At 50.6% G+C, this 24,962-nt stretch overlaps 1 protein-coding gene across 1 annotated transcript in view; it reads right to left on the bottom strand.

The window, feature by feature from the left end:
• The window catches only part of C1H1orf94 (chromosome 1 C1orf94 homolog), a 35,908-nt gene extending 12,266 nt beyond the window's left edge, over positions 1-23,642 (bottom strand). The window contains exons 1-4 of the mRNA XM_065895757.1: positions 23,314-23,642; positions 5,944-6,641; positions 2,678-2,938; positions 1,442-1,617 (exon numbers count right to left, since the gene is read on the bottom strand). Coding sequence (XP_065751829.1) covers positions 1,442-1,617; positions 2,678-2,938; positions 5,944-6,641; positions 23,314-23,642 — 1,464 coding nt within the window. The remainder of the gene's footprint in view (positions 1-1,441; positions 1,618-2,677; positions 2,939-5,943; positions 6,642-23,313) is intronic.
• Positions 23,643-24,962: the final 1,320 nt, after the last annotated feature.

Raw genomic sequence — 24,962 nt, 5'->3', positions numbered from 1 at the left:
ACAAATGAGCGCATCAGGGACTAGGTGATAAATGACTGCACAGTGAGTGAGCAAGGGTGGAGGAACATCAGTGAAAGAGTTGGTGAATCAATGAGGACGTGGACAGGGCATTTCTCTCGAGACCTCTGCCAGGACAACATATCACAGACGTGGGAGGGACGCGCTCGGATTTTCCCGTGGGTCATGATTCCTTATGACGTCTCACCTCAGTGGTGGGGTGTGAGGAGAGTGTGGCCATTTGCTCTGTTTAGCAAACAAGAAAAGGCTTGAAAACAAAACTTGGCAGAAGAAAAGAGAGACCATGCTAAACTCCTTTACTTTAGTTCCTGTTTAAATCCTGTTTAAATCACGGGCTAAGCCTGGTGGGCCAGCTTAGAGGGGCTTTATGTGGAACAGAGAAGATCCACCTTCTGTGCAGGATGTCTAAGCTGTGAGGCTTGCCGCTCTGTTGTAAAGGAGGAGGTGACACGTGGGACCGGTGGATCAGGGGGAGGGGGAGGGGCACAGAGACAGGATGAGTCGATTTTCAGGTGGATTTCCTTCTCTCTGCCCTCTCCGGGCTTGGCCAGGCCAGGCTGGGGTAGCAGGTTCCCAGGAACCTGGCCCTTTCATACACCTGCACACCATTCTGGAAAGGAGCCATGGAGGAGACAGAACACTGAGAAATCTTAGACACTGAGCACCTTTCCTGGAGGAGATGAGCCTACCTAAAGGGACTGTTTAAGCTCTTGGTTTAGACTGTGGTTTAAACCAGAGTGAACATTTATTTGATTTTTTCTTCTATCTACCCAGTGGGTGGCAGCTCTTGAGGGAGATTAAGTTAAATAGACAAACTAAAGAAACTACACTTTCCCTGAATAAAAAAGTCTGTGAGTAAAATTTCCCACCCTGCAAGCGTTTCTCCATCCCATTGTGTCTGGCCCCTTAGCTATGAGCCCAAGACCAAGAATGTGTGCCAAGCCATCTTAGCCGGTAGAAGCCGGGTTGTAGTTGAAATAAAATGGCCACATAATTTGTCATCTGCATCAGAACACTTGAGAGTGAAAGGGGGTGCAGTTAATAATTATGCTGGGACTAAAGACCTAAACTGGGACTGTCCCAAGTAACCTAGGACACGTCATCCAACTGTAAAGGAGGTGGTGGGAAACAAGGACTATGCTATCATCCTCTCCTGGGAGCCCAAGTACTTCACAGGCCCAAACTCAGCCAAGCTCTGGAAGACACGGTACAGAGTGAACTATAATTCAGACAAAGGAAAATGAGACATATACACGCACATGCATGAGCACGTGTGCACACGTGTACCGGGTGGTCGGTCTGATGTGGCCCCGACGAAAAAATTAACTAACGAGTCTATGGCTCTTTGTGAATTAGGCTTCCTGAACCAAGGCTCCTCCGTGGACGGCCACCGGAGAGCCAGGCCCAGGATCCGCTCACTCACCTGGTACTGGGGGAAGGTGGAGGGATTCGTGAACACGGGCAGAAGTGGATAGTTCAGGTTGAGCCAGAGCGGCTGGTTCAGGGTCGCTGAGGTCAAGGTGGTGGCAAAGCATGGGGTGAACACATTCCCTGTGTACTCGAGGTTGTTCTTGTCGGCCCCCGTCACAGGCGGGTTAACTGTAAGTCACAGGAGACGTAGAGCATTTCTGTGATTGAGGAAGGGAGGGGCCAGGACGCCCTCCGCCCCATGACTGCCTGAGGGGGTTAATGTTCTCAGAGGTTAGGTCTTTTAAAAGCTCCCAGAGGGTTCTTCAACTTTTGGATGAATTTCCAACTCTAGGAAAACATCGTTAGTTCACACCTTGCCAATTCGGAAGGGGTGAAAATCCCAGCATGGTCTGGCAGGGAGCATCTCTCCGTCATTCACTAGTAAAGAGGCAGTTTAGCAAGACGACGCAACAAACCAGATTGCTGGGGCTGTATCTCACCGACTTACAAAACTATATTCTTTCAAGTGCTTTAGAAAAATCCGGTTTGGTATAAACAATTGCTATGCCATTGGAAGGCATTCTTATCAAATTATTAAAGCAACCCCTTGAGGACATGTACTTGGCAACAGTGAGGACCTGGTGCAGGTTGTTGTATGTATGTTGGAATCATTTTTTTAAAAATACTTTAAAATATTACATAATTCAGTATGATGGGACCCAAAATTAGTCTGAATGAATGAGATGTGATTGAGTTGTTTTAGGATATGGATCCTGGATTCTTTCCTTGTACAATATGCTCTGTGGGCTTATACAGTCTGAGCTGGGGTGTCAGTTTCCCCTTATTGGCACATTTTCGGGGGGAAAGGCAGTTACACTAAAACAGTTGGAGAAGCACAAGGGAGAGAAAGCCGGCACATGAATAATCTCAATGGAGAAATAATCTCAAAGAACGGACTTTTCTTTGGTTTGGGCCACTTGAGGGGATATAAGACATGCTGAGTCAAGGCTATATTCAAACGGACCACCGATAATGCCCATGTGACCCCTGAAAGTCAACTGCATTTCTCTAGCAATAGTATTCCCTGTAGGGGACACAGGAAGTCATTTCCCTCATTTTATGGGACTAGGGAAAGACAGTAACTTGCCCATGGATGAGACAGCCCTTTGATGGCAGAGCCACTCCAGGGACATCTGAGGGTTTCTGAAATCCCTTCCTCTACAGATTTCCTCTGGGCAGGGTATCTTACGTTTCAGCTCCAGCCCGTCCACCTCCACCTTGCTGCGAAGCTTCAGATGCCTGCTTGGGTTCTTGGTGGCCCCAAGGAACTCACAGAGCAGGTTCTTCTTGGCCGGCCAGGCAGGCTTCTTGGCTGGCAGGACCATGGACGTAGAGCCCATGGGGTCACTGCCACCCTCCTTACCACAGGTGTCCTTCCGTCTCTGGGACCACTGACTGAGAAAGAGGCTCTCTTGACCCTTGGTCAGCTCCTTGGCGCCAGGGTTCCGTTCTACAGCAGAAGGGAAACTGAGTCAATGACTCTGGAAGGCCAAGTGCTGGATGCGGGGAGCACTGTCTTGTGGACTAAGTGATGGGTCCTCCAGAGCACATCTGAGGCCCCAACCACTCTGGGCTCTATCTCCCAGCCAAGTTCAACCCAAGTTCAATCCCTGAAGGCTTCACTGACCAATGCCCATTATGGTCTCCCCATCCCACACACACATGCATGCATTCATCCATTCTTATCTTCTTGCCTTCCATCTACCCACTCATCCTCCCTTCCATCTACCCATTCTTCCTTCCTTCCATAATTCCTTTCTTCCTTCCTTCCTTTCAAACCTCCTTCCTTCCAGTTACCTCTCTTTTCTTATCTTTTCTTTCTTTCCTTCCTTCCTCCCTCCTTCCCTGACTCCCTCCCCTCTTCCTTCCTTTCCTTCATTTCTACTGTTTTTCTTTCCTTTCTCCCTCTTTTTTCCCTCCCTTCCTTCCAACCCTCCATAGGTTGGAATACAAAGGTCCCAGATACAAAGCTGACTTGGACACAGTTCCTGCCTTCAGGGAGCACCTGGCTTAGTGGGGGGACACATACTCCTACAGAACACACGTCTGGTCCCTCATCACGGACTCTCCTCTTGCTAAATCATCATGGCAATTTAGCACTCTCGTCAGCGCCAGCCTCTGACCTGAGTCCTGGGGACACTGCGGTGAGTCAGAGCCAGACTTGGCCCTGCAGGAGCTCAAAACGAGGAGGAAGAGAAAGACAGACCCAGAAATAGCTCTGGGACAAGGCAGATGGGAACCATGAGGTGACAGAGGGACACCGTGAGAGAAGAAGGTGGCTAAGACAGCTTCTGTCTGAGAGGACCAGAGGGCTTCCAGAAGGAAGAGGGTCTTCAGCAAGGCCTTACACCAGGGGCTGTGGGTGACTGTGGGCAAAGGCACAGAAGCATCGGAGAGACACAGTGAGGCAACGGATGTGGTCAGCGCCAGGCTCAGATCTTTCTTCAAACAGACCGAGTGTCCCCCTAGTGCTAGGACACTGTCTGGACCATCATGGGATCCTCTACAGCAGTGGTTTTCACCCGTATTTCCTTTTGAGCAATGGAACTCTTTCTTCCAACAAAATTAAGTATGATGGGGGGGAAAATACATATATATATATATGTGTGTGTGTGTGTGTGTGTATATATAACTGCACATATATAATCTATATACATATATAAATTTTTTAAGGCATTGCTTGGTTGAAGCAGGGAAGAGGGCCTTGTCCTCAACATCGTCACACCTTCCCCAGCCAGGAGGTCCTGGTCTCCATGGAGCTTGGCTGGGAAATGGCGCTGGACACACAGCAGGCACCTCGGATCTTTCTGGTAGCGGCAGGACCAGAGGACCTGTGCCCAGTACTACCTGTTGGGAGTGGATGTCATCCCACCCACTCTTGGCCCCATTAGCCCACTGGCCTTGGGGCTGAGTCTGGACAGGACAGGGCCTGACCTCCTAGTGCCATCCCAGCAAAGGAACGAGCTGCTCTAGCCTGAGTCAATTTAGGAGAAAATGCCATTTTTATCAAAACACGTCCCTAGAGTCTCTTCCAAGAGTTTGTCTGGTTGTGAGTGTAGCCCCCAGTCCCCTCCCCAGAGGCCCCACACCCGCCATCACACACATACATACCCAGCTGCCTGAAACATGCCCCTCACTCATCTCCAAAGCTCCCTCTTCCAACGTCTGTGTACACAGACCCACACACATTCCTGCCTGTCGTTCCTTTGGCTCACTCACACGTGCACACAATTACACACAGGGAATGGACACGCACAAACACATACACACGGTCACAATCAGATGCACCCACCCTGCATTTTCTCTAACAAATATGCTCACACCTGCAAAGCTCCCCTTGGCACACCTTTGCCCACACACTTGTACACACATACACACACAAATGGTGGGAGGGTGGAGGGGACAGGACGGCCTCCAGCCCAGCAGACTCGTCCGACAGAGAGACATCCACGCCTCTCTCCCGCAGAAGAAGGTGGAAGGAATGTCCCCTCCCCCAGGTAGGCCTCCATCCTCTCGCATGTACAGCCCATCATCCCCAGAGTCCTCGGGCTTCTAGAGGCCTGCCCAAGACCCAGAGTCCAGCGTGCTGTCCACAGCTCAGAGTTCTTGGCCTTCCTCCAATGCTCCAGAGCACAGAATGTTCTTTAGGGTGACCGTGTTCCCGTTTTCTTAGGAAGATGGATCTGGGCCCTCCCAACACAGGCATCTCTCCATTACCCTTCCATGCTCACAGCTTGGGGGGAATTTTTCTTTTGGTTTTCTCCTGGTGACTGTTGACAGCAGGCAAAGGCCCCTGCCATCAGTCTGCCTTCTTGGAACCGTCCAGTCTGAGTGGCTGGATCGGAACAGGCACAAAAGGCAGAATCCTGGGAGTGGGGTGGGGGAAACTTGGGAGGCGGCTGGATTTCCTGCGGAGGCTGCGAACTCCTCAATTCAGGAGTGGGAATGCACTTTTCTAAAGGGCCAGCCAGCAGTCTGCACTGCACCCGGAGAGTTTACACATTCACCCTCCTGCCCCACAGAGAGGGGACCAAGCCTCATGGTTGGAACAGGAGCCTCCACGAGAAGCCAATCAAATTTCCCTCCTCTCCAGCTTAAAGTCCTCACACTGCACTTTCACCCTGGACCCAGCGAGGATAAATGTTTCCTTCAGTGTACTCTGGGTGCCTGTGGATTAAAAAACCCAGTCAGTTACCCAATGGGCCTCTCCCTCTTCCCAAACCACACTGGATTCAGAGCCACTGTATCTGCTTACAAGAGCTGTGCCCTGTATACGGACATCCAGCAGAGGAGGCCTGTGGGGACTGAAAACAGCCTGTACCGGGGGACTGTGCTCACCAGCGAGGCCACGTCGTCCTACTTTGCGCAAAGACGTTGCATGTGCCTGACGCAGCCCGGTAAGTTGTTTTTTCCCCTGCGGGCCCATTCCCTAGCCCTGCCCCCAGCCCCACTCACCCATCAATTTGTGCCCCTCCATGGCAGGGTCAGCCTCGGGCTTGGAGCAGATCTTGGCAAACACTGGCAGCTGCTTCCTCTGAGCAGGGGGTCTGGGGGGCTTTTCGAGCTTGTCGGGAGGCGCTGGAGGAGGCGGGGGAGTTGGCAGCAGGAATGGGCCCAGCTCCGCGGGCTCCCCGGGTCCAGGGCCACTGAACATGCTGCTCTGCAGGAAGTCCTTGATGGCCGTGCTCTCCTCCAACACCGTCTTGTTGTCGGGGGCCTTGGACGTTTCCGGGGACTTCAGTGGGAACTGAGCCAGGAGCTTGCCGATCTCCGAGTTGGAGGTCCCCAGGCTGTTGCCCCTGTCCTCTGTCCCCTTGGCACTCTTGACCTTGGCAGTACGCAGGGTGCCCGTGACCGTAGACATGGTGGAACTGCAGTCCTGCCGGCTGCTGATAATGGGCACTGCCACCTTTGGCTCCAGGAGCTTGTAACCGGCAGTGATGGAGGCTCCTGGGCGTTCACTGCTGCCCGCCACCAGCGAAGGCACAAGAAGGCAGGGAGCCGGCTGCCTGGGCCCCTCGAGGGAGCTGCCGGGTGCCTTCAGCTCCCCGGAGCTCTCTGTGACTGGGATGAGGTGCTCTTTGGTGAGGCTCAAGAACTCCTGTTCCACCAGCAAGGAGATCTCATCTCTGCCACTGGTGAGTTCCAGAGGCCTGCAAACAGATCAGAAAGACAGATGGTTTTAGTGCCAGCTCCCTGAGGGTGGCTGTGAAGCAGGGCACAGGCCCCAAGGAAAGGGGATGGAGGAAACACGTCTCCAGGTGTGAGAAGCCTATTGCTTTTTAAGAGAGAAAATGGACCATCAGTGGACTCCAGGGGGTTTCTACACCACACCAGTGGGCATGGTACCGAGAGCTTGGTTCTGGGAATCGGGATGCCTGGGTCCTCTCCCAATACTACATCTTGCTGAGTGAGCTGAGCCTTAATTCCTGTCCATCTCTCCCTGTTCAGTCATGCTCAGGACCGGAAGCAATAAAAGACCAGCAGCAAAGGGGACAGCACTGAGCCGACAGCTCTGAGCGTGGCGTCCAGAGTGCTGGGGCTGAGTCTTAGGAAGCCCCCAGATGCACCGTAGGATGGTTGAGTGAGAGCAGGGGGCCTCAGGGCCTCACAGCCCGGCTCTGTCACTTCCCAGCTATGTGATCCTGGGCCCCTTGCTCAGCACCTTGGTCTCCTCTCTTGGTGAACAGGAATATCATAGAGACACTTCAGACCATGTCTGGCACAGTAAGGGCAATACAAGTGTCAGCTAGTATGTCGACACTTCTGCCAGCCTGGCTGGGCCTCTGGTCCTGAAATCTGCACAGTGGCTCTGTGGATGCCCGTGTCCACCTTGGCTGGCATGGCCCTCTGACCAGACCACAGACTGGGGCCCACTTCCTGGGAGCACTGACAATTTCTTGATCCCTGAACAGATTCACAAGCATCTCCCTGTATCTAAACACAGGCCTCTACCTGGACCTCAGACCCCGGGAGCTCCAGCCTGGACCCTTGACGGCCAGCACCAGCCTGATGGGGCCTGATGGTCCCGTGGACTCTAGGCTCCTGGTTGCTGGCTCTCTCCAGGTATGGGAGAGGGTAGCAATCCTGCTGGCTTGGCCTGTGGCCCAGCCTGCCACGCCAGCCTCCTTGGCAAGGGGGAAACTTCCTCCCTGGCACTCCCAGGAGGACCATGGTCACCCAGCTTAGAACCATCTGCTATCCCTCCTGGATGGGTTCCCATGAAGAGTGGATAAGGTGGCCTACACAGAGCATTCTGGAAAGTGCTCAATGCTCTACCGCTGGTAGAAGGTGGTGAAAATGGCAAAAAAGAGGCAGAGGGAAAAACTAAAGCTCCCTGTGAGTGGCGCTTTGGGGAGGCCCTGCGCACATTCCTGCTCTGACAACCCATTCTGTGGGTGGAGTCAGCCCCGAAAATAATGAGTAGGGAATGCGCCCAGCAGGGACGGTCCTTCCTGGTACTGCTCTGTGTATGGGCACACGCACGTGGACACACACACGCACACACACACGTGCAGTGCAGGCACAAAATGACTCAGTTATCACACATAGAACCGGGGACAGTCTCCACATCTGACGACCAGCCACTGCCTACTGTGCTGGATATTAACCCCTTAGTTGCTGGGTCCTGATGAAGCCCAGAGGGTCCTGGAAAAGGTTTTGGGTAGCCAGGGCACTTGGGAAGCACACGGAAGAGTTTAAAACTTGGGAGTTTGTCACTATTCTAACAACCGAGGCAACCAATGCCTCCTGACCACCAGCCCCCCATGTGGTCTCCCTAGGCCTGGCAGCTGAGAGAGTTGCCAGGAAAAGCAGACTCCAGCCAAACAGACCGAGGTCAGAATCGGGCATCGGGCACCTCTGCATATTTCACGTCAAATCCTGGAAACTCAGGGACTCCCCTGTGATGAGGGTATGACACCTGTGACATGGGTATGACACTACAAGTGCCCAGACGCTGGGTGGGATGAGAGCTTGGTGCAGTAACCCCTGTGCGGGCTCAGCATGGACACGCACCAAGGAAGCCCTGGGTACACGGTGGCTGTGAGCGGCAGAGTGGGAGCAGGCTGGCCCTGGAAGATCCCGGAGGCCATCAAAGCCGTGTATGAGGCAAGGCGGTCTACTCTGTCCTCCCCCTCTTTCCCTGGCCTCTCTCCTATTCCTATCCTTTCCTCCTTCTCACTCTAGACTCGGTCTCTAAATTGGCCCCCCTCTCCTGCCGTGTCCCTGGGAACACCTGGAATAAAGAGACTGCCAATCCATGGCCCCGAGTTATTGATCCCCTGTCTCCCTCTTCATCATCACCCTCAAAGGGAACAGGGGAGTCTCGAGTCACAGAAACCAGATACTTGAGGGACCATTTTTTGTCTCTCCTGTGCCTGCCCCAAAACTTGCAAAGCAAGTTATGTACCAACAGATCTTCTGAATTGGAAAGACTCACCACAATTATGTTATTTTTTTGTTTTTTGTTTTTGGCCATGCTGCGCCAGGCTTGCGGGATCTTAGTTCCCTGACCAGGGATCGAACCCAGGTGCTCGGCAGTGAAAGCGCACAGTCCTAACCGCTGACAGCCAGGGAATTCCTCAACTAGGTTAATTTTTAAAAATTGGGATAATGGTATTGTGGTTATATTTAAACAACAACAAAAAGGGTCCTTATCTCTTATAGATACATACTAAAGTATTTACAGGTAACATTATGTCTGGGATTGGCTTTAAACTTAATCTAGCAAGGGGAGGGAAAAGATGGGGGCGGGGGGGAATAGATAAAATAAGATTGGCCCTATGTTGATCATGGCTAAGGCTGGGTGAGGGGTACATGGGTTCATCACATACTAGTTGTTCTATTTTTGTCTGTGTTTGGTTTCTCGTTGTTGTTTTTTTCTAAAATAAAAATGTTCTATAATAGACGTACACACAAAAGTCTCACCACTGAATCCTTTAAAGTATCAGCTCCAAGGAGAAGTCAAAGCAGCTTCTAAAAGACCCACAGGGCCCGAGGTCCCTGTACCAAAAGCCATCCCACAGGCAGTCCCTTCTCTGCACCTGAGAGGATACTCCTACTCTTCCCCCACCCGGGAGCCAGGCTGGCAGAGAGGACCCAGCAGGGGCTGAGTGTGAACCCCTGTTCATATTCCCCGGTCATTCTCCTCCAGACACATCATGGGGGTCAATGGGCCTCTTAGGAAGCTGGCATTCCCAGAAGGGGCAGGGCAGTGCTAAGAACAGAGGGGCCCATCCTGGCTGTGGGTCCCCCACGTGTCCCTGAAAGGCTGGCCCGGAGCACCCGGCCCTCCCCGAGACAGCCTCTACAAACTCCTATTTCCTTTGCATCTGCCATGAATCCACTACAGGCCAGACTGGAAGCTAGGCATCCATATATATGCTTGCATTTAATCCTCTCCACGTCCCTGGGCAACAGACAATATCATTCTCACTTTACAGATGGGAAAAGTGAGCCTGAAAGAGGCAAAGGACCTTGTCGCTGAGAAAGTGAAGAGACTGGTGTGAGGATGCTGCCAGGTCCTGCTGACTTCCTGACCTCCTCCTACCCCAACCTGGCTTCTTTTCCAGGGATGGTTCTCCAGTGAGGTCCACCGGCCCCTGTTCCGTGGCTGGGCTTTGTTCCCCAATCTGAATGCAATCAGGGACATTGCTAGGATCATCCCGTCACTCCAGCTTGTGGAGGACCATCACGGTGAATCCTGAGCCTGTCATCCATGGCATTAGTTGTCCCTGACAGCTCTGTGTCAGCTGCATGTCTCATGAGCACGCCTTCTGGGTCCCCCACCAATTTATGGATAGAAATGTTGAAGGGGAGGGGATCCAGGGCTGAGCCTTAGGCACCTTGCTGGAAACCCTCCCCTCCCCCCATTCTGACAGTAATCCTGGATCAACACTTTGGGGGAATAAATCAATCCAGTTACTATCATCCCATCTCCACTTCTCCAAGACAGCCTTTATCAAATACCTTGCTGCAATCAAGATTCAGCACACAATTACAAGTCTCTGAGCAAGGGTCTCCCCTAACTGCCCTCTCCACCCCCAAGAAAACAAGATTCGTTTGCTCTTTTCTGTTCTAGAAAACTGCATGCCTGCAGAGCTAAGACATTCTTAGAACTTACATCAAACCATTGCCCCACTTAAACCCTTATGTGAATTCTCACTACACATAGACTAAAAATCCAAACTCCTTTCTGACCCCGCAGGGCACCCCACAAAGTGGCCCTGTTACCCCCTCCTGCTTTGACTCCTCTTCTTCCGGCCACTCTGGTCTTATAAATATGCCTTGGCATGTCAAGTTCATTCCAACCCCAGGGCCTTTGCACTTCCTTTGGATGCTAGGTCATCCCTTGACTGACTCCTACTAGGCACTCTATGCTCCATCAATCTGTTTATTTTCTTCCTAGTGTTTACCACCATCATATAGTACCTTTTTATGTCTTTACTCCCTACAACAACTCATCCTCCCTGAGGGCAGGGACTGTATCTTGTTCACCATGGAGGCCTCAGGACCTCGAGCAGTGTTGGGCACATACCTCCAGCTCAGTAAGGATTTGTTGAATAAATGAATAAACTGGCCCACGAACTTGTCTTTACCCTTGTCCATTTCTTGAAACTCTTGAAATCAAGAGTTGTGTGGCCAAAGACTGCCCAACTCCTTCAATGGTTGCAACCTGCCTGGATTTGATTCTATTTCTGGCCTTCCATCTCATGTCCCTCCCACCTTGGGCCTGGCACCCCTGTGAGCTGACCGGATGACACTGACCAGCCTTCTTGGCAAGGTCCTAAGAACTCTCAACCCCTGTAAGTCAGTCCCACAGCAGAACCCACACAGACCCCGCCCAACTCTTAGCGACCACTTTGGGGCTCACAGATTTTTCCCTCTCCCAACAACTTTGCTGGGTTCCACATCGAGCCTGCCCGCCTGCATTTCCTGGTATCTATCTTTTTTCCTCTCTTCTTAAGAAGTTTTGCCGATGCTGGCACCTCTCCCGTGCTATTTGCTTTCTGCTTTGAGTTGGTAAAAGGCGTAAAATCTGCCACAGACTCTATCACAGTGAATCATTCAGGGCCGTTAACCCAACTCCCGGGCGCTGACAAAGGAAGCTAGTCAGAATTGGTGCTGGGGCTCCAGCTGCTGCCACTACCTCTGCTTTGCCCACCTCCAGAAACGATGGGTGTCTGATGACGACTCTGTACACGGGCACCACACATCATTTCTGCATTTGCAGTGTATAGAGTCGTATAAAAATAAAGGCTATTGACTAGCTGGCACCCCTTCCCAGAATAATGACTAAGCAAGCATGCTGTTAGCTCCCCGACAGCAGTTCTGTGTTCATGATAACACAGAGCAAAGATGAAAACTGCTATTCATCTGAGCCAAACAACAGAAAAATGCAAGCAGAAAATTGTTAGTGCTGGAAGAGGACACCAAAACAACTATTTTCTTCCCACTATGGCATTTCAGATTGATGACAAACACGGTACCCAGGCCCGGTGCCCAGGCAACATGGGTGGTTGAAGACCGAAGCAAGGGAAGGGCTCTGGCTCCATCGGGAGACTGACCTCCTGGCTGGGGGTGAGGCCGACTTCACGTGTCTGCGTGGGTGGGGCAGCAGAGCAGAGCGGCTAAAAAGCTCAGCGCCTGCAAGGAGGCAGAAACTGGATTCCCACTGCTTGATGGAGGCCAACCCTCAAGCAAGCTGTCTAATATGTCTAAACCCAGGTTCTAGTTCACAAAATCAGAAGGATGAGCATCTACGGAGAATGACCTAACCAGCTAGGCACTGTGCAAAATGGTCCCCATGCAAAACTCTCATTTTAATTCCCACAACAGCCCCAGTGGGGTGGTGTGAGGACCAATTACAGTTTTGACCCTATGGTAGTTCCCACGCACCTTGGTTCAGTAACAAAGCAGAGATTTGGAAAGTGCTTGGGCATTAGGGCTTAACCTCTTGTTTCTCTTGGGACTCAGCAACCTCCACATAGACGAACCCAGGAAAGTCTGCTGGAGGATAACACATCCCGTGGAGAAAAACCTCAAGGTCCTCAGCTGACTAGCCAGACCTGGGTGACGACAGACACTGCAGATGTGTGGGTGGGCACGAGGCACGTTCCGCCAAGCCCACCCGAGCCTCTCCCAGAAGAACCACCCAGCGGAACCCAGCCCAGACTGCTCAACTACGGAAATGGGAGCTAAGTAGGAAGCTGTGGTGCTGAGCTGCTAAACTTTGATGTGGTTTGTTACACTGTCGGCCCTTCGTATTCAAAGCTTCAACACTGGTGGCTTCAACCGACTGTGGATGGAAAATACTGGGAAAAAAATTCCAATAAGTTCCAGAAAGCAAAACTTGAATTTGATGCACACTGGTAACTACTTACATAGCATTTACATTGTGCTGTACAACTCTTTACATAGCATTTACATTGTATGAGGTATTATAAGTAATCAGGAGATGAGTTAAAGCATACGGGAGGATGTGTGTAGGTTACATGCAAATACGACGCCATTTTATGTAAGGGACTTGAGCATCCGCAGATTTTGATATCCATGGACATTCTGAAATCAATCCCCTGTAGATACCAAGGGACTATTGTTTATCAAACGCTAACGGGCACAGAGAGATACAGTTATTACAGTTTTTAAATGAAGAAGCTAAAGTCATCGTCCCCCGATTGGCCCCCATCCTCACTTGACCAAGGCTGGTGGACATTTCTGGGTCTTCCTGTCTGCTTGGGGAACAGGGACCCATCTTCAATGCCCCTGGAGCTTATGTCACAGCACCCAGGATGGTCCCTGCCCAACGTGGAGGGAAGGGACACAGCCACCTCTGTCAAAGCTACCTGGTGTCTTCATCTTTCCTCTCCTCCAGAGCTAGGATTCACTGAACTGCCCTGGGTATACACACCATACCATGCACACACATACACACCAACATATGTGCGCACACACAGCAGTCACGTACATGCACGTGCACATATCCCAATCCATATGTGCACACACACACCCATACCACAGCTGTGCACACATACACACACATACACACATAAAGCACAGCCATGTACACACACACACCAATGCACATACACACACCCAGGCACACAGCTGTGCTACAACCACACACACCTGTGTGCACACACACACACATGCTACAACCATGCCCACACACATACCACAGACGTGCACACACCCACACACGCAAACACACCACAGCCATGCCCACCTCACAACCGTGCACATAGACCCAGGCACACACCGCCGCCATAGCTTTGTAGAAACCCAGCGGGAAGAAAGAAAGGGGGAAGGAGGGCGGCTTCCCCTACCTCACAGCCTGAGGGGACTGGGCCAACTGTTTTCAGTCTGGGGGGGGAGGGGGGAGGGGCATTTGAGAGAAACTGCAGGTTCAGTCGCCATCCCAGGCGACTGTGCACCTGTGTCCCAAAGGTACCTGGAAAGCCACTGAGTTCCACCTGCTGGCCCTTCTCTGGTGGGGGTGTGGTGGGCAGCGGGCCTTCAGAAAACTCTGATTCCCACCCCCTCCCTCCTCCGCTTTCCAGGCTGCGTGAGGATTAAGTGAGATGATGAATGTGAAAGCACTTGGTAAACTGTAACGGGCGCTATGCAAATGTTAGCGGCTCTGACGGAGAGATGTGCGGTGCCCAGAGGCCCGCTGACCCTTCGCAGCCCAGGGCCTGGCCGGCTGGGGGTGGGAAGCCGGGAAGTGGCTGAAACTGCGGTCACCTGCACCGTGGGGATGCTGACATCACCCGGGGTTAAGGGAGAGGACACTGAAATCCCTCAGCTGCCCGAATGCCACGCCTGGGCTAGAAGTTCATCTCATTTCTTAGCAAAGGCCTTCACACAGAGTAGAGTCCATTTTTACAATGTCCCTGGCATCCTCTTAGAGCACAAAAACGGTCGATCTCCTTCCTTCATGCTTTTTTTGGAACACCTCTTTCTCAAAGCGGTATCCCTTTGAAGCCTAAGGTTCCATCATCTTTGACCCCCAAAGTATCAGAGAACTTCCTACAAATATGCACAGGAATCCCCGGTGGTGCTTGTTTCAAATGCCGATTCCCTGGGCACTCCTGGGGAAATGGCAGTTCGGTTGGTCAAAAATGGGGCCCAGACATCTGCATTCTGAGCCAGGATCCCTCCTCCACCCTCTGCCCCAAGGCCTGCAGTTCTGGTACAAATGATGCACTTGAGGACACACATCCAGCTGTGAATTTCCCTTCAGACACTTCAGCTCCCCTCCCCACCCCCGCCTGTCCCTCAGGGCAGCGGAGACAGTCTTCTAAGACAGATTGGCAGGTGGAAGTGAGACCTCCCACTCTGCCCCCTCCCTGACCCTCCATCTGTCTGGAGGGGAGAGAAAGGAGTACACAGAGGCAGGCAGGGGTTGAGCCTCGGACTGGAAGGTCTGGGGGGATGAAGGATTCAGTGAGCTGGGGAATGAGACAAGAAATACTGAGGAATAAATACAGCAATAAAGGAGCTTCGGTTGGGAGCTACAGAGTGATTTTTATTGTTCAAATTATCTTGAAAACTTTTCATTTGAATCTGTTTAATAAGAGGAGGCTTACCCTAAGGAAGAGGTATTTTTTAAATGTGACTTGGGAGCTGAATTGGAAAGAACATTGCAACAAAGATATTAAAAAGGGGATTAAACCAAACCACTGGTGGCCCATCTCTGCAGGCTCCTACAACCTGTGACACGGCTCCCAAAACCATAAAATTAAATTAAAAAGGGGGACATGGGACGTAGGATGTTAATCATGATTCATCTTCCCTTCACTGCTCATGGCTCCCGGTATTAAGTAAAAGGAGGAAGGGCTATTCTGAATGGCTCCTGGGGTAGGGAAAGAGCTCTGGTCTTAAAGCTTCACCAGGTCCCTATCCTTGTTCTGCCCCCTCCAAGCTGGATGACTCTGGGCAAGTTGCCTAACTTCTCTGAGCCCCAGCTTCCTCATCTGTAAAATGGGAATAATATTGACCATCAACTGGGAAGGGTTGCTAAGACAATGTGATAAACAGAAAATTGAAATACAGAGCCTGGCACATATTAGGTGCTCAAGAAAATGTTAGTTGCCTTCTTAAGCTTAAGGCAGAAGGAGGAAAAGACCTTGCAATGTCTTGGCTTCCTGATATCCCGTCCCTACGTCACTTGATGCTTCCTCTGATGATTGTGACGTCTGGTTTGGATCCTGGCAACCTCTGGGCCTCACTCTCCTTGCAGTGGCATTTTTATGGTTCATCCATCATTCACTTACTCATTCATTCATACACACTGCATTGCCACTGAGTGCCAGGAACTCGGCTGGGCGCTGGGGAGACAATGGTGAGTAAGACATAGCCCTTGCCCTTAAGAAGCCGTGGTCAGGTGGGGGAAGAAAGACTGTCGCCACCGGCAGTGTACAATACACGCCAGATGACCACCCCATCAGAAACCCTATGCCAGAGTGGCGTTGACACATCCCACTGGGACTTTGTTTCCTCCCCTCTGGCCAACGGTCAACACAAGAGCTGGTTATAAACTGACTCTTCCCTTCTATTACCCACCTATAAAGACCCCTACCATTGGGTCCTCAGAGCTAAGGAAGGATTTATCTCTCCTGATGACCTCTTCTGCTTTCTCTTCTTAGATGCTATGAGTTACGGAAACTAACTGGTATATTCCCACTTTTTGCCCCAGCTGCCTAGAGTCTCAAAGGCACATGCTGCCCTCCACTGAATACTTTTCCTTAGCTTAGCTTTTCTGGTATATAAGTCTCCTCTCCCCATACCATTCTTGATTACTTAACCCTTGTCATTTTGTCCTCGATAGTAATGATAATAGGATGATGGCGAAGATGATGAACTTGAAGTCCTTATTTTCTGCCAGCTGCTGTATAAACTTTGCACACATTCTTTCATTAACCTCCACAATAGTCCTTCAGGCTGGTCACTATGACTTTTTCCATCTTTCAGGTGAGGAGAATGGGGCACAGAAAGTTTGAGCAACTTGGTGACAGCTAGGAAGTATACTGGGATACTCCTTATTTTATTGTTATCTGAGCCACCTTTAAACTCTTAGGAAAGAGAGGGGATATAATTGTTTATTTAAATTTTAAAAAAGGAACGTGGAAGAGGGAGGAAGGAGAAATGTTAAATGGGGTGAGCAGTGAAAAATTTACAGAATGATACACTAATTCCAGGTCTTTAAGGATGGGGAAGATTTCAGTAGACAGAGAGAGGTGGAAGAGAGGCATTCCTGGTAGTGAAATAACCTGAGCAAAGGTAAGGGAATGTGCACCTGCTTGTGGCACATCTTGGTTTACAGAGGGTCTGGAGAAAAGCAGCCAGGTGTGCACCTAGAGATGTAGGTAGGGCCAACTGCAGAGACTCTTTCAAGACCAGGTCAGGGGGTTCAGAAGACAATGAGGAAGCCGTGGAAGATGCCTGAGCAGTGCTGTTGATGTGTTTCAGGGAGATGAAGCTGGTAAAGGGCGAGGGACACCCAAGAGGGAAAGGAACCAGGCACAGTAAGAGGAGACGATCTGAAAATGGCAGAAGAGAGACCTGCAAGGAAGCAGGGAATCAAAAACCATCATGAAGGCGACTGACAGACGTGTGAGGAGACTGGAGGAGAGAAGGGTCAAGGGCCTTGAACCTCTGTCTGCAGCACTATTTGTGCACTAATTCACTTGACAACCGGGATGGAGGATGCATTGATGTCAATGTGATTGGGGTCATAGTAGTTGCTGAGACCCAGCCCTGGGAAGTTTAAGGGAAGGGGACACTTAAGTGTCCATGAGAAAAGCATTCCAACCCGGGGCCTGGGGTTTTCTGACATTCTAAAGTGTCAAGGGATGTGAGGATGTGTTTCAGGCAAAAGGGTGTATGGTAGCTTCCCGCTGATTCTCAAAGAGGGGTTTGACCCCTCCAAGGGGAGCAAATGCTAGCCTGGAGTGAGCATTAGACTCCAAGGGTCTCCAGAACTGGCTTCTGCTCTAGGGCATCGGTCCGAGTTTCCACGTGTGAGTCTTGTCTTCATCACTCCCATCACTAGGTTTCAAGTTTTTTAAAAAATAAATTTTTTAATAAATAAAAGTGGGGATGTAGTCCAAGCAACTTTTCCAAAAAAGCAGGATTCGTCCCCTTTTTCCTGAGCTGGGTCTTGAGAAGAAAGCCTCCAGAAAGAGTCCTGTAAGCGCAGGGAAGGACGGGAAGCTCCCTGGGATGATAGGAAACCGCGTGGGGCTGGATGAGAGCGGAAAGGTGGCTCTCTTACTGTTTTAATAACTGTAGCAACAAAGGACTGGTTTGTTGGGAGAACAGTTCAAACAAGGCAGCACGTTGGGTTCCGAGTCCCAGTGGCTCTCCTGCCTGGAGGGCCGGCCGATGGGTGCAAACAGTGAAAATTTACTGGAGCAAGTGCAAAACAGCCTTCTCCCTTCATGCTACCGATAATACCTCAGAAGGCTGCCAGTCGGGAAATCATTTCTGTTTTTTAAATGCTTAAATAGATTTCCTTTCTTTCTGTAGACTTCTCCTCCTACTTGGGTCTGGTTCAGGATGACCTTCCAGCTCGCCTCCCCCAGCCTCCTCCAGAAAGCCTTCCCTGAGCTCCAAGCCCAGGTCACGTGTCCCCTCGTTGTGCTCCCACAGCACTGGCACTTCTTCCCGACTTTTATCCTAATATGCGTGATCTGCCCTCCTCAAGACACTGAAGGTCCAGGTAGGAGCTCAGAGACTGTGCCCATCTTTTTCACCACTGTATTGCTTTCACACTTTGTCAGGCATGCACAATAAATATTTGTTGAACATCACTGCTGTCACATGGACCTGTGTCTGTCCCACCCACTAGACTGGGAGCTCTCAGAGAGATGGGCTTCTGTCCTACTTATCTCTGTATCCCTGGGACCCAGCACAGGGCCCGCCACCCAGAAGGCAACTGTGAATGCTTGTTGAATGAATCCATAAATGAGGGAATGAACAAATGCCATTTCACAGTCAGCGCAATGGAGTCAACAGCAAATCCAAAACCCCCATTCTAAGGCTGTGAAGTTTTAGCAACAGGGGGATTGAATGAATAGGTAATCCTAGAATGTGAGTCAGTAAGCGGCTTTCGACAATTCTCTCAGCCCAAATTTAAGACTAATTAAAAGATAACTGAACAAGGGTCTGGAGTTTAATTGACACTAGACAGAACTACTGATTTCTCTCCCATAGCCCATTTCTCCCCATTTCTTCCCCACCTCAACAAATGCACCACCGTCCAACCAGTGCTCAAGCCAAAAACCTCAATTCAGCTGTGATGTCACTATCTGTGTGCCCAAAACCATCTTCAGGCTCTTTTGACTCCTCTCAAAATACATGCCAAGGAACCTCCCTGGTGGTCCAGTGGTAAAGAATCCACCTTCCAATGCAGGGGACGTGCGTTCGATCCCTGGTGAGGGAACTAGGATTCCACATGCTGCAGGGCAACTAAGCCCATGCACCACAACTACTGAGCTCGCGCGCCTCAACTAGAGAGTCCGCGTGCTGCAACTAAGACCCGACGCAACCAAAAATAAATAAATTAAATAAATAAGTAATAATTTTTTTTTAAAAAAATGAGACTTTAATGTGACATCTCCTGACTTAAAAAAAAAATACACGCTGAATCCCCCACTTTTTCCATTTTCACTGCAATCACTCTGGTCTAGCCATCATCACCATCGTGCTCATCTGGACTATTGTAGCATCTTCCCAGAGGTCTCCCAACTTGCTCTCTCACCTGTCTAACAAATCATCTCCACACAGCAGCTGGAGACATCTTTAAAACCTAGTGAATGTGATCGTGTTACACCCCCTACCTAAAAACCTCCAAAGGTCTCCCATAGCATGGAGAATCAAATGTGAACTGCCTACTGTGGTCCTCCAGGCCTTCTGAGACCTTGCCTGACTGTCTCTGGTGTCACCCTGTGCCACGTCGCATCACTCACCACACCCCAGCCGCGTTGTCCCTCTCCAAGCCCACTCACATCTCAGAGTCTCTGTGGTTTCTCTCCTTTCCGCCTGGACATCTTTCCTTAGATCTTCACCTGACTGGCTCTTTCTTGGCATCCAGGTCTCAGCTCAAATGACCGCCTCTACTCAGAGAGTCCTTCCCTGACCACCCTGTCTAAAGGAGGTCCCCCTAGTACTTTAGTCAGTTTTATCTCCATCAGAGCACTCTCTGCTAGCTGAAATTATTTGGTTTATTTTTATGTGTTTATTATTGGTTTCTTCCAACTAGAATACCAGTTCTTTTCCCATTCTACAGTGATCATACTCTTTTATTTACTTATTTTCTGTTTCTCTCCCCTACTTGAATGTAAGCTCTAGGAAGGCAGGATCTCATCTGGTTTACAGCTCTATCCCACTAGCTCTTAGCACAGAGCCAGGCACATAGTAGATGCTTAGTAAATACTTGTTGAATGAATAAGTGAATGAATGAATGAACTCAAAATGTGTCCATAGGCTGAAGTTGGCTTGTGGCAAAAAGTGAATGTGGTGTTAACTGCCATTAACAGGAATACAGAGTATAGATGGGGAGTATCCAACCTGCTTGGATTGGATCACACCTGGATTACTGTACTTGGTTCTGGTTGCTGTACTGCCCCAGGGACCAGCAGTGTGGGCAAGAAACTGACCAAGTTGGTACACGAAGGGAAACTTAGAAAAACAGAGATACTTAGCTTGTGAAAACAAGAAATCCTAGGAGGAGTGTTGTTGCCATCTTTTAATATCTAAAGGGTTATTGAGAGGAAGGCGGGGATAGATTTGGTTTGGAGCCCTAAGGGCAGACTCCAGATCAATGGGTCTTAGTTTGATAGAGACAGATTTCAGCACAGGAAGAAAATGGTTTTTTGACAGTCAGGGTTCATAGCCAAGGAAGGAGCTACCTTAGGAAGTGGTGAGCTCTGCATCTAAGAAAGTGTACAAGTGGATAACCACTTGGCAAGGATGTCGAGGAAGGGATTCAAGCAGCAGAAGATAGCCTTCAAGATCCCTTTCAAACTTGAAATGTCTGGGTTTCTATGATATATGGGGACAAAGTAAAAAAAAACAAAAAAACAAAAAAAATCTGGCTAACAAGTGTTCTAGAGCTTACTTACCTACCTGTCCTGATAGCAGTTAGCATCTCCAAAACCCAAACTGGGTTTACAAAATTAAACAGTAGGCAGATTAGCTGAGAGGTTATCTTGTGGGCCTGAAGCCATCCACATATATGCTGGACAGCTCCCCGGATTTGAAATCTGTTATCTATGTGTGATCACTCAGAACATGGGACTGCCGAATATTTTGAGTCTCCAAAAAGATGCTTTAATTTCTAGGAGAAGGCAGCTAACTCTATCACGTAGTGGCTAAGATGGTCCTGGGTTTGTTTCCTGAAACTCCACCACTTCTTAACTGTAGGACCTCGGACAAAGAAATGAACCCCACCAAACCTGTTACCTCACCTGTAAAAAGGATCTGATTAAAAAATAGGGGAGGGAGGAATTGAAACAAGAATGGCCCAAAGTCAATAATTAATGAAGCTGACTGACAGACATTCATTATACTATTTTATGTGTTTGAACATTTGCATAACAAACAGTGAAAAGAGGGGGAGTTTAAGATAGTACCCACTTCATGTAATAATTGTAGGGCTTAAGGAAATCATTATCATCATTATTACACGGAATTTTTAAAAATCCTAGTTATTACCGGGAATGTTTAAATATCCCATTTAATTGTCCCAACAACCCGATGAAATGCATAGCAATCATCTCCACTTGGCAGATGAGGAAACTGAAGCTCACATTAATTAAACAAATCCCACAGCTGGCACAGGGCTGAAATGCGATCTACAACCAGAGTAATCTGATTCCACCATTGCAGCTGCCTTTATTTCAAGAACAGCTCACTGTGCTCTACTTGGTTGATATCTGCACGATTATGATATCGTTTATTCATCTAAGGCAATGGTTTCCTAGCTCTTTTCTCATGGCAGAACCCTTTTTTCAAATGCAGACTTTACTCAGAACTTCTGTAAGTAAAAACCCATAAAAGCGGAACAGCTCTGGCTGATGTGGGGATCGGGACCCAGCAACCAGGACACTTGACTCCAGGTTGCCCCTGAAGCACCCTAAGGTCTATGAGCATCACGTGAAAACCCCAGATTGAAGGCAACAAAAACAGCAACCAAAACCCCTGAACCCTGAGAATTGCATTTAGGGATAGCCTCACTGGAATAATGTAGCTTTCAGTTTCCTGTCCCCCTTATATTCGATCCTCATTATCAACTCTGAGATGGACGAGGCAGGGCATATCATCCTCCATTTGCAGATGAGAAAATTAAGGCCAAATGGAGTTAAGCGACTGGCCAAAGGTGTGCCAGTTCAGTTTTCGGCCAAGTGCAGACTGGAAGTAGAGTCTGTTTCCATTAACTCCGTGTGACCTGACAGAGAGGGTGCAATCTACTGGAAATTGCCACTGACCCTTGGTCCACAAAGTGGCCAATCAGCTCCCTGGCCATTGAGAGCTGAGCAGAGCCCCACAGGCCCCCTCCAAGGCCCTGTTCCAGAGCAGATGGCAGTAGGCAGCGGAGAGGGTCTCAGTGCCACCGGAGGGCAGGACAGCAGGATTTTGGCTATAGACAGGCCATTCCCGTCCCAGCCGTGCACTGCTGAGCAGGGGGCAGGGGAGGCAATAACAGCCAAAGTGCCTTTCGCCTTCATGTGTAGCAAGTAAATAAGCCCAAAAAGGGTCAGCATGGAGTGCAGAACTGGGGAGCAGTTACGCTTTGCCTTTCTTAGCTCTTGCATAGAAATCCCTGAAACCAGACTCAGCTCATAATTGCCTGCAGGGTTGCCCCACTCCAGATCATCTCTGAGCTGAGCTGGAGCATGTGTTGGAAGAGGCAACACTTAATTATCACTTAGTCTTTAATTAGCACTTAATTATTAACACTTAATCCATCTGTAAAATGGGGATGTGAATACCTCCCTCATAGGGACTCTGGGAGGATTAATTAATGTTTGCAGCCCACTTTGAAGATGCAAAGCAGTAAACAAGTGCTCAAGGGTGGCATTAATAACTCGCCGGATTTACTCGCTTTTCCTAACGAGGTCCTTTCGTCTTCTCTGTTCCTCCGTGTCCTTTCTAATATCCGTCCCCAACAACATCTACCCAACTTTGCCCTGGTGGAGAAACTTTTAGCTCTGTGTTTCCCAGACACAGGATTTCCCATCCAGGAAATGGGCTATTTACAGCCATCTTCCTGCACTTTAATTTTTTGTTATGTCCTCTGAATATGTCAGCGCCTTCCCAGTAAATATTTTGATGTGCGCTCTCGCAGCGGCTTTCTATGCAGGCTGAATGGGACAGCTGCTCCCTGTATTAGGGAATCCCAGATGTGGTTTAAAACCATCAGACTCATCTGTGCCAATGCCTAGCCTTTGAGGGCGGCAGGGGAAAAGGATCTTCTAGTTGCCTCTGGGGAAAGCCACGGACTTCTAGCCTTCAGCCCTGGCTAGGGTGGTTTTTCAAGGTCCTCAGATCTACCTTGGAGTTGCCAATGCCTTTAGACAAGAAATGTCCCCTGAGTGGGCTGGTACAGAGGCAGCAGAAATACAGCCCTGGTCTGGCCCTTCACTCAGGTAACTTCAGCATCCCAGTCAATGCTCTATTGGACACAGGACCATGGTGGGTAGAGGAAAAGTACACAGCCTTTAGGGTTTAACCAGACTGAACAACAGGTCAAAACATTCCCCCAGAGGGTTAGACCTCATCTCCTCCCCCCTCCCTTGGGTCACGTAAGGGGACACTCACTCTTCTTGGAAGCTGAGGCCATTGTCTCTTGGGGTGCCAGCCATGGGGGCAGAGAGCTGCTCCTTGGAGGTCCTGGGCTGCAAGGCCTCGGGCAGGCCCTGAACTCTCTTCCAGATTTCATGGCAAGTCTTGTCTAAGCTGTCTTGGGGTGTGTCCTGGTGGATCCAGATGTACCTGGGGAATGGGCCCAGGGCGGAGGGGCGCTTGGCCACCAGGGCTGAGGACGAAGCCAGACCATTCCCGCTGGCCATCCTCTTCCTCTCTTTTCGGAAGCCCCTTTGTCCACCCAGGGCTCGAAGACAGGGGGACCGTCTACCACCACCCCTCATTCACCAGAAAGGGAGATGAGGATGGGGCAGCAGGAGGTCAGTTCTGTGTAGCTGCCGGTCCAGCAAGGTGACTATGCTCAGAGGCCTTCGATTTGTGTGTAAGTGATGGATGGAGGACAGCTTTCTTTTGGGGAGGGGGTACTTATTTTGATTTGTTTTTATTTGTTCTTTCTTGACTTTTGCCCCCCATCCCCTTCTCCCTTAGAAGAAAATATTTAAAAGTCAATAAAATACAGTAGCTTAGTAACCGTGGAATCCCCCTGAGCTCAGGAGCCAGGTCCCTGGGCAGGCAGAATGACATCTGGGAACAGCTGGAAGGGGAGGGCTGGCTCTCCCCACAGTCCCTGGCACTCTCCCGTTGCCACCGGCCCCTGACTCCTGGCAGCGCCCTGGGCTCAGCTCATCATCACTGGCTAAGCCTGGGGGATGATCTGGTGAGGGTCTGGCACACTGCTAGGCACTGGGATCCGGGATCCCGCCATCGGTTTCTCACTGGGCCTTCCCAGGGACCCTGCGCCCACTGAGGGCCAACGGCCCCCGCCCGACCGAGCCCCGCCTTGCTCGCCCCAACGCCCCCTCCAGTCCCCCTCTCCTGGCCGCTCCACTGCCCACGGGAACAGTCCCGAGTGCCCAGCGCCCGTCCCGGCGTCCCCAGCAGACACCTGCCACGGTCCCTTCCCTGGGCTGCGGGGTGGACCGGGGAAGGGTCCCAAAGCCTTAAAAGGGCGCTGTCTCCGCGGGGGGCTGGGGCCGATTTGCAGTGCCGGTGGCTCCCACCCGCTTCCCATCCAGCGCTGGAATTCCTCGCTGGGTTTGAAACTCAACGGCTCGGTGCGCGGGGCGCCCTGCGTTCGTTCTGTGCCCCAGGCCCTCCGGTGGGGTGGGGGCGGGGGCCAGAGGACCCCAGAGCGTTTTCCCCCATTAGAGGTCAAGGGCACCTTGCCCCGCTCGCCCCGCCGCGGGCTCCTCAGTACCCACCTGGACGCCTGCCGGTCCCTGCCCGGGGATCACTGATTTCACCCCTAACTGCCCTTTGACCAGGCGCTTACCATGTGCCAAGCGCTCGGCCTTGAATTTAGTACCGTTATGTATTACTGTTCTACATTTGAGGAAACCGAGTCTCAAGGTCCTAGAGGGGTGTGTCCAAGGCCCAGTAGGAAGCGGGGAGCTGGGGTTCAAACCCAGGCACCCCAGGCTACTGATACAGACTGGTTTCTCCAGCGCTGGGCTCAGCGGTCCCCAGGGTGGGCGGAGGTGCAGAGAGAAGGACTAACCTAACTGTTTGCTGCTCAGTGGGCTCCGCCCCACACTGGAGGGGCT

This window comes from Phocoena phocoena, chromosome 1, assembly GCF_963924675.1.
Source record: "Phocoena phocoena chromosome 1, mPhoPho1.1, whole genome shotgun sequence".
Lineage (NCBI taxonomy): Eukaryota > Metazoa > Chordata > Mammalia > Artiodactyla > Phocoenidae > Phocoena > Phocoena phocoena.
The sequence above is the reverse complement of the archived record's forward strand: the minus strand, read 5'-3'. Positions and strand labels throughout refer to the sequence as shown.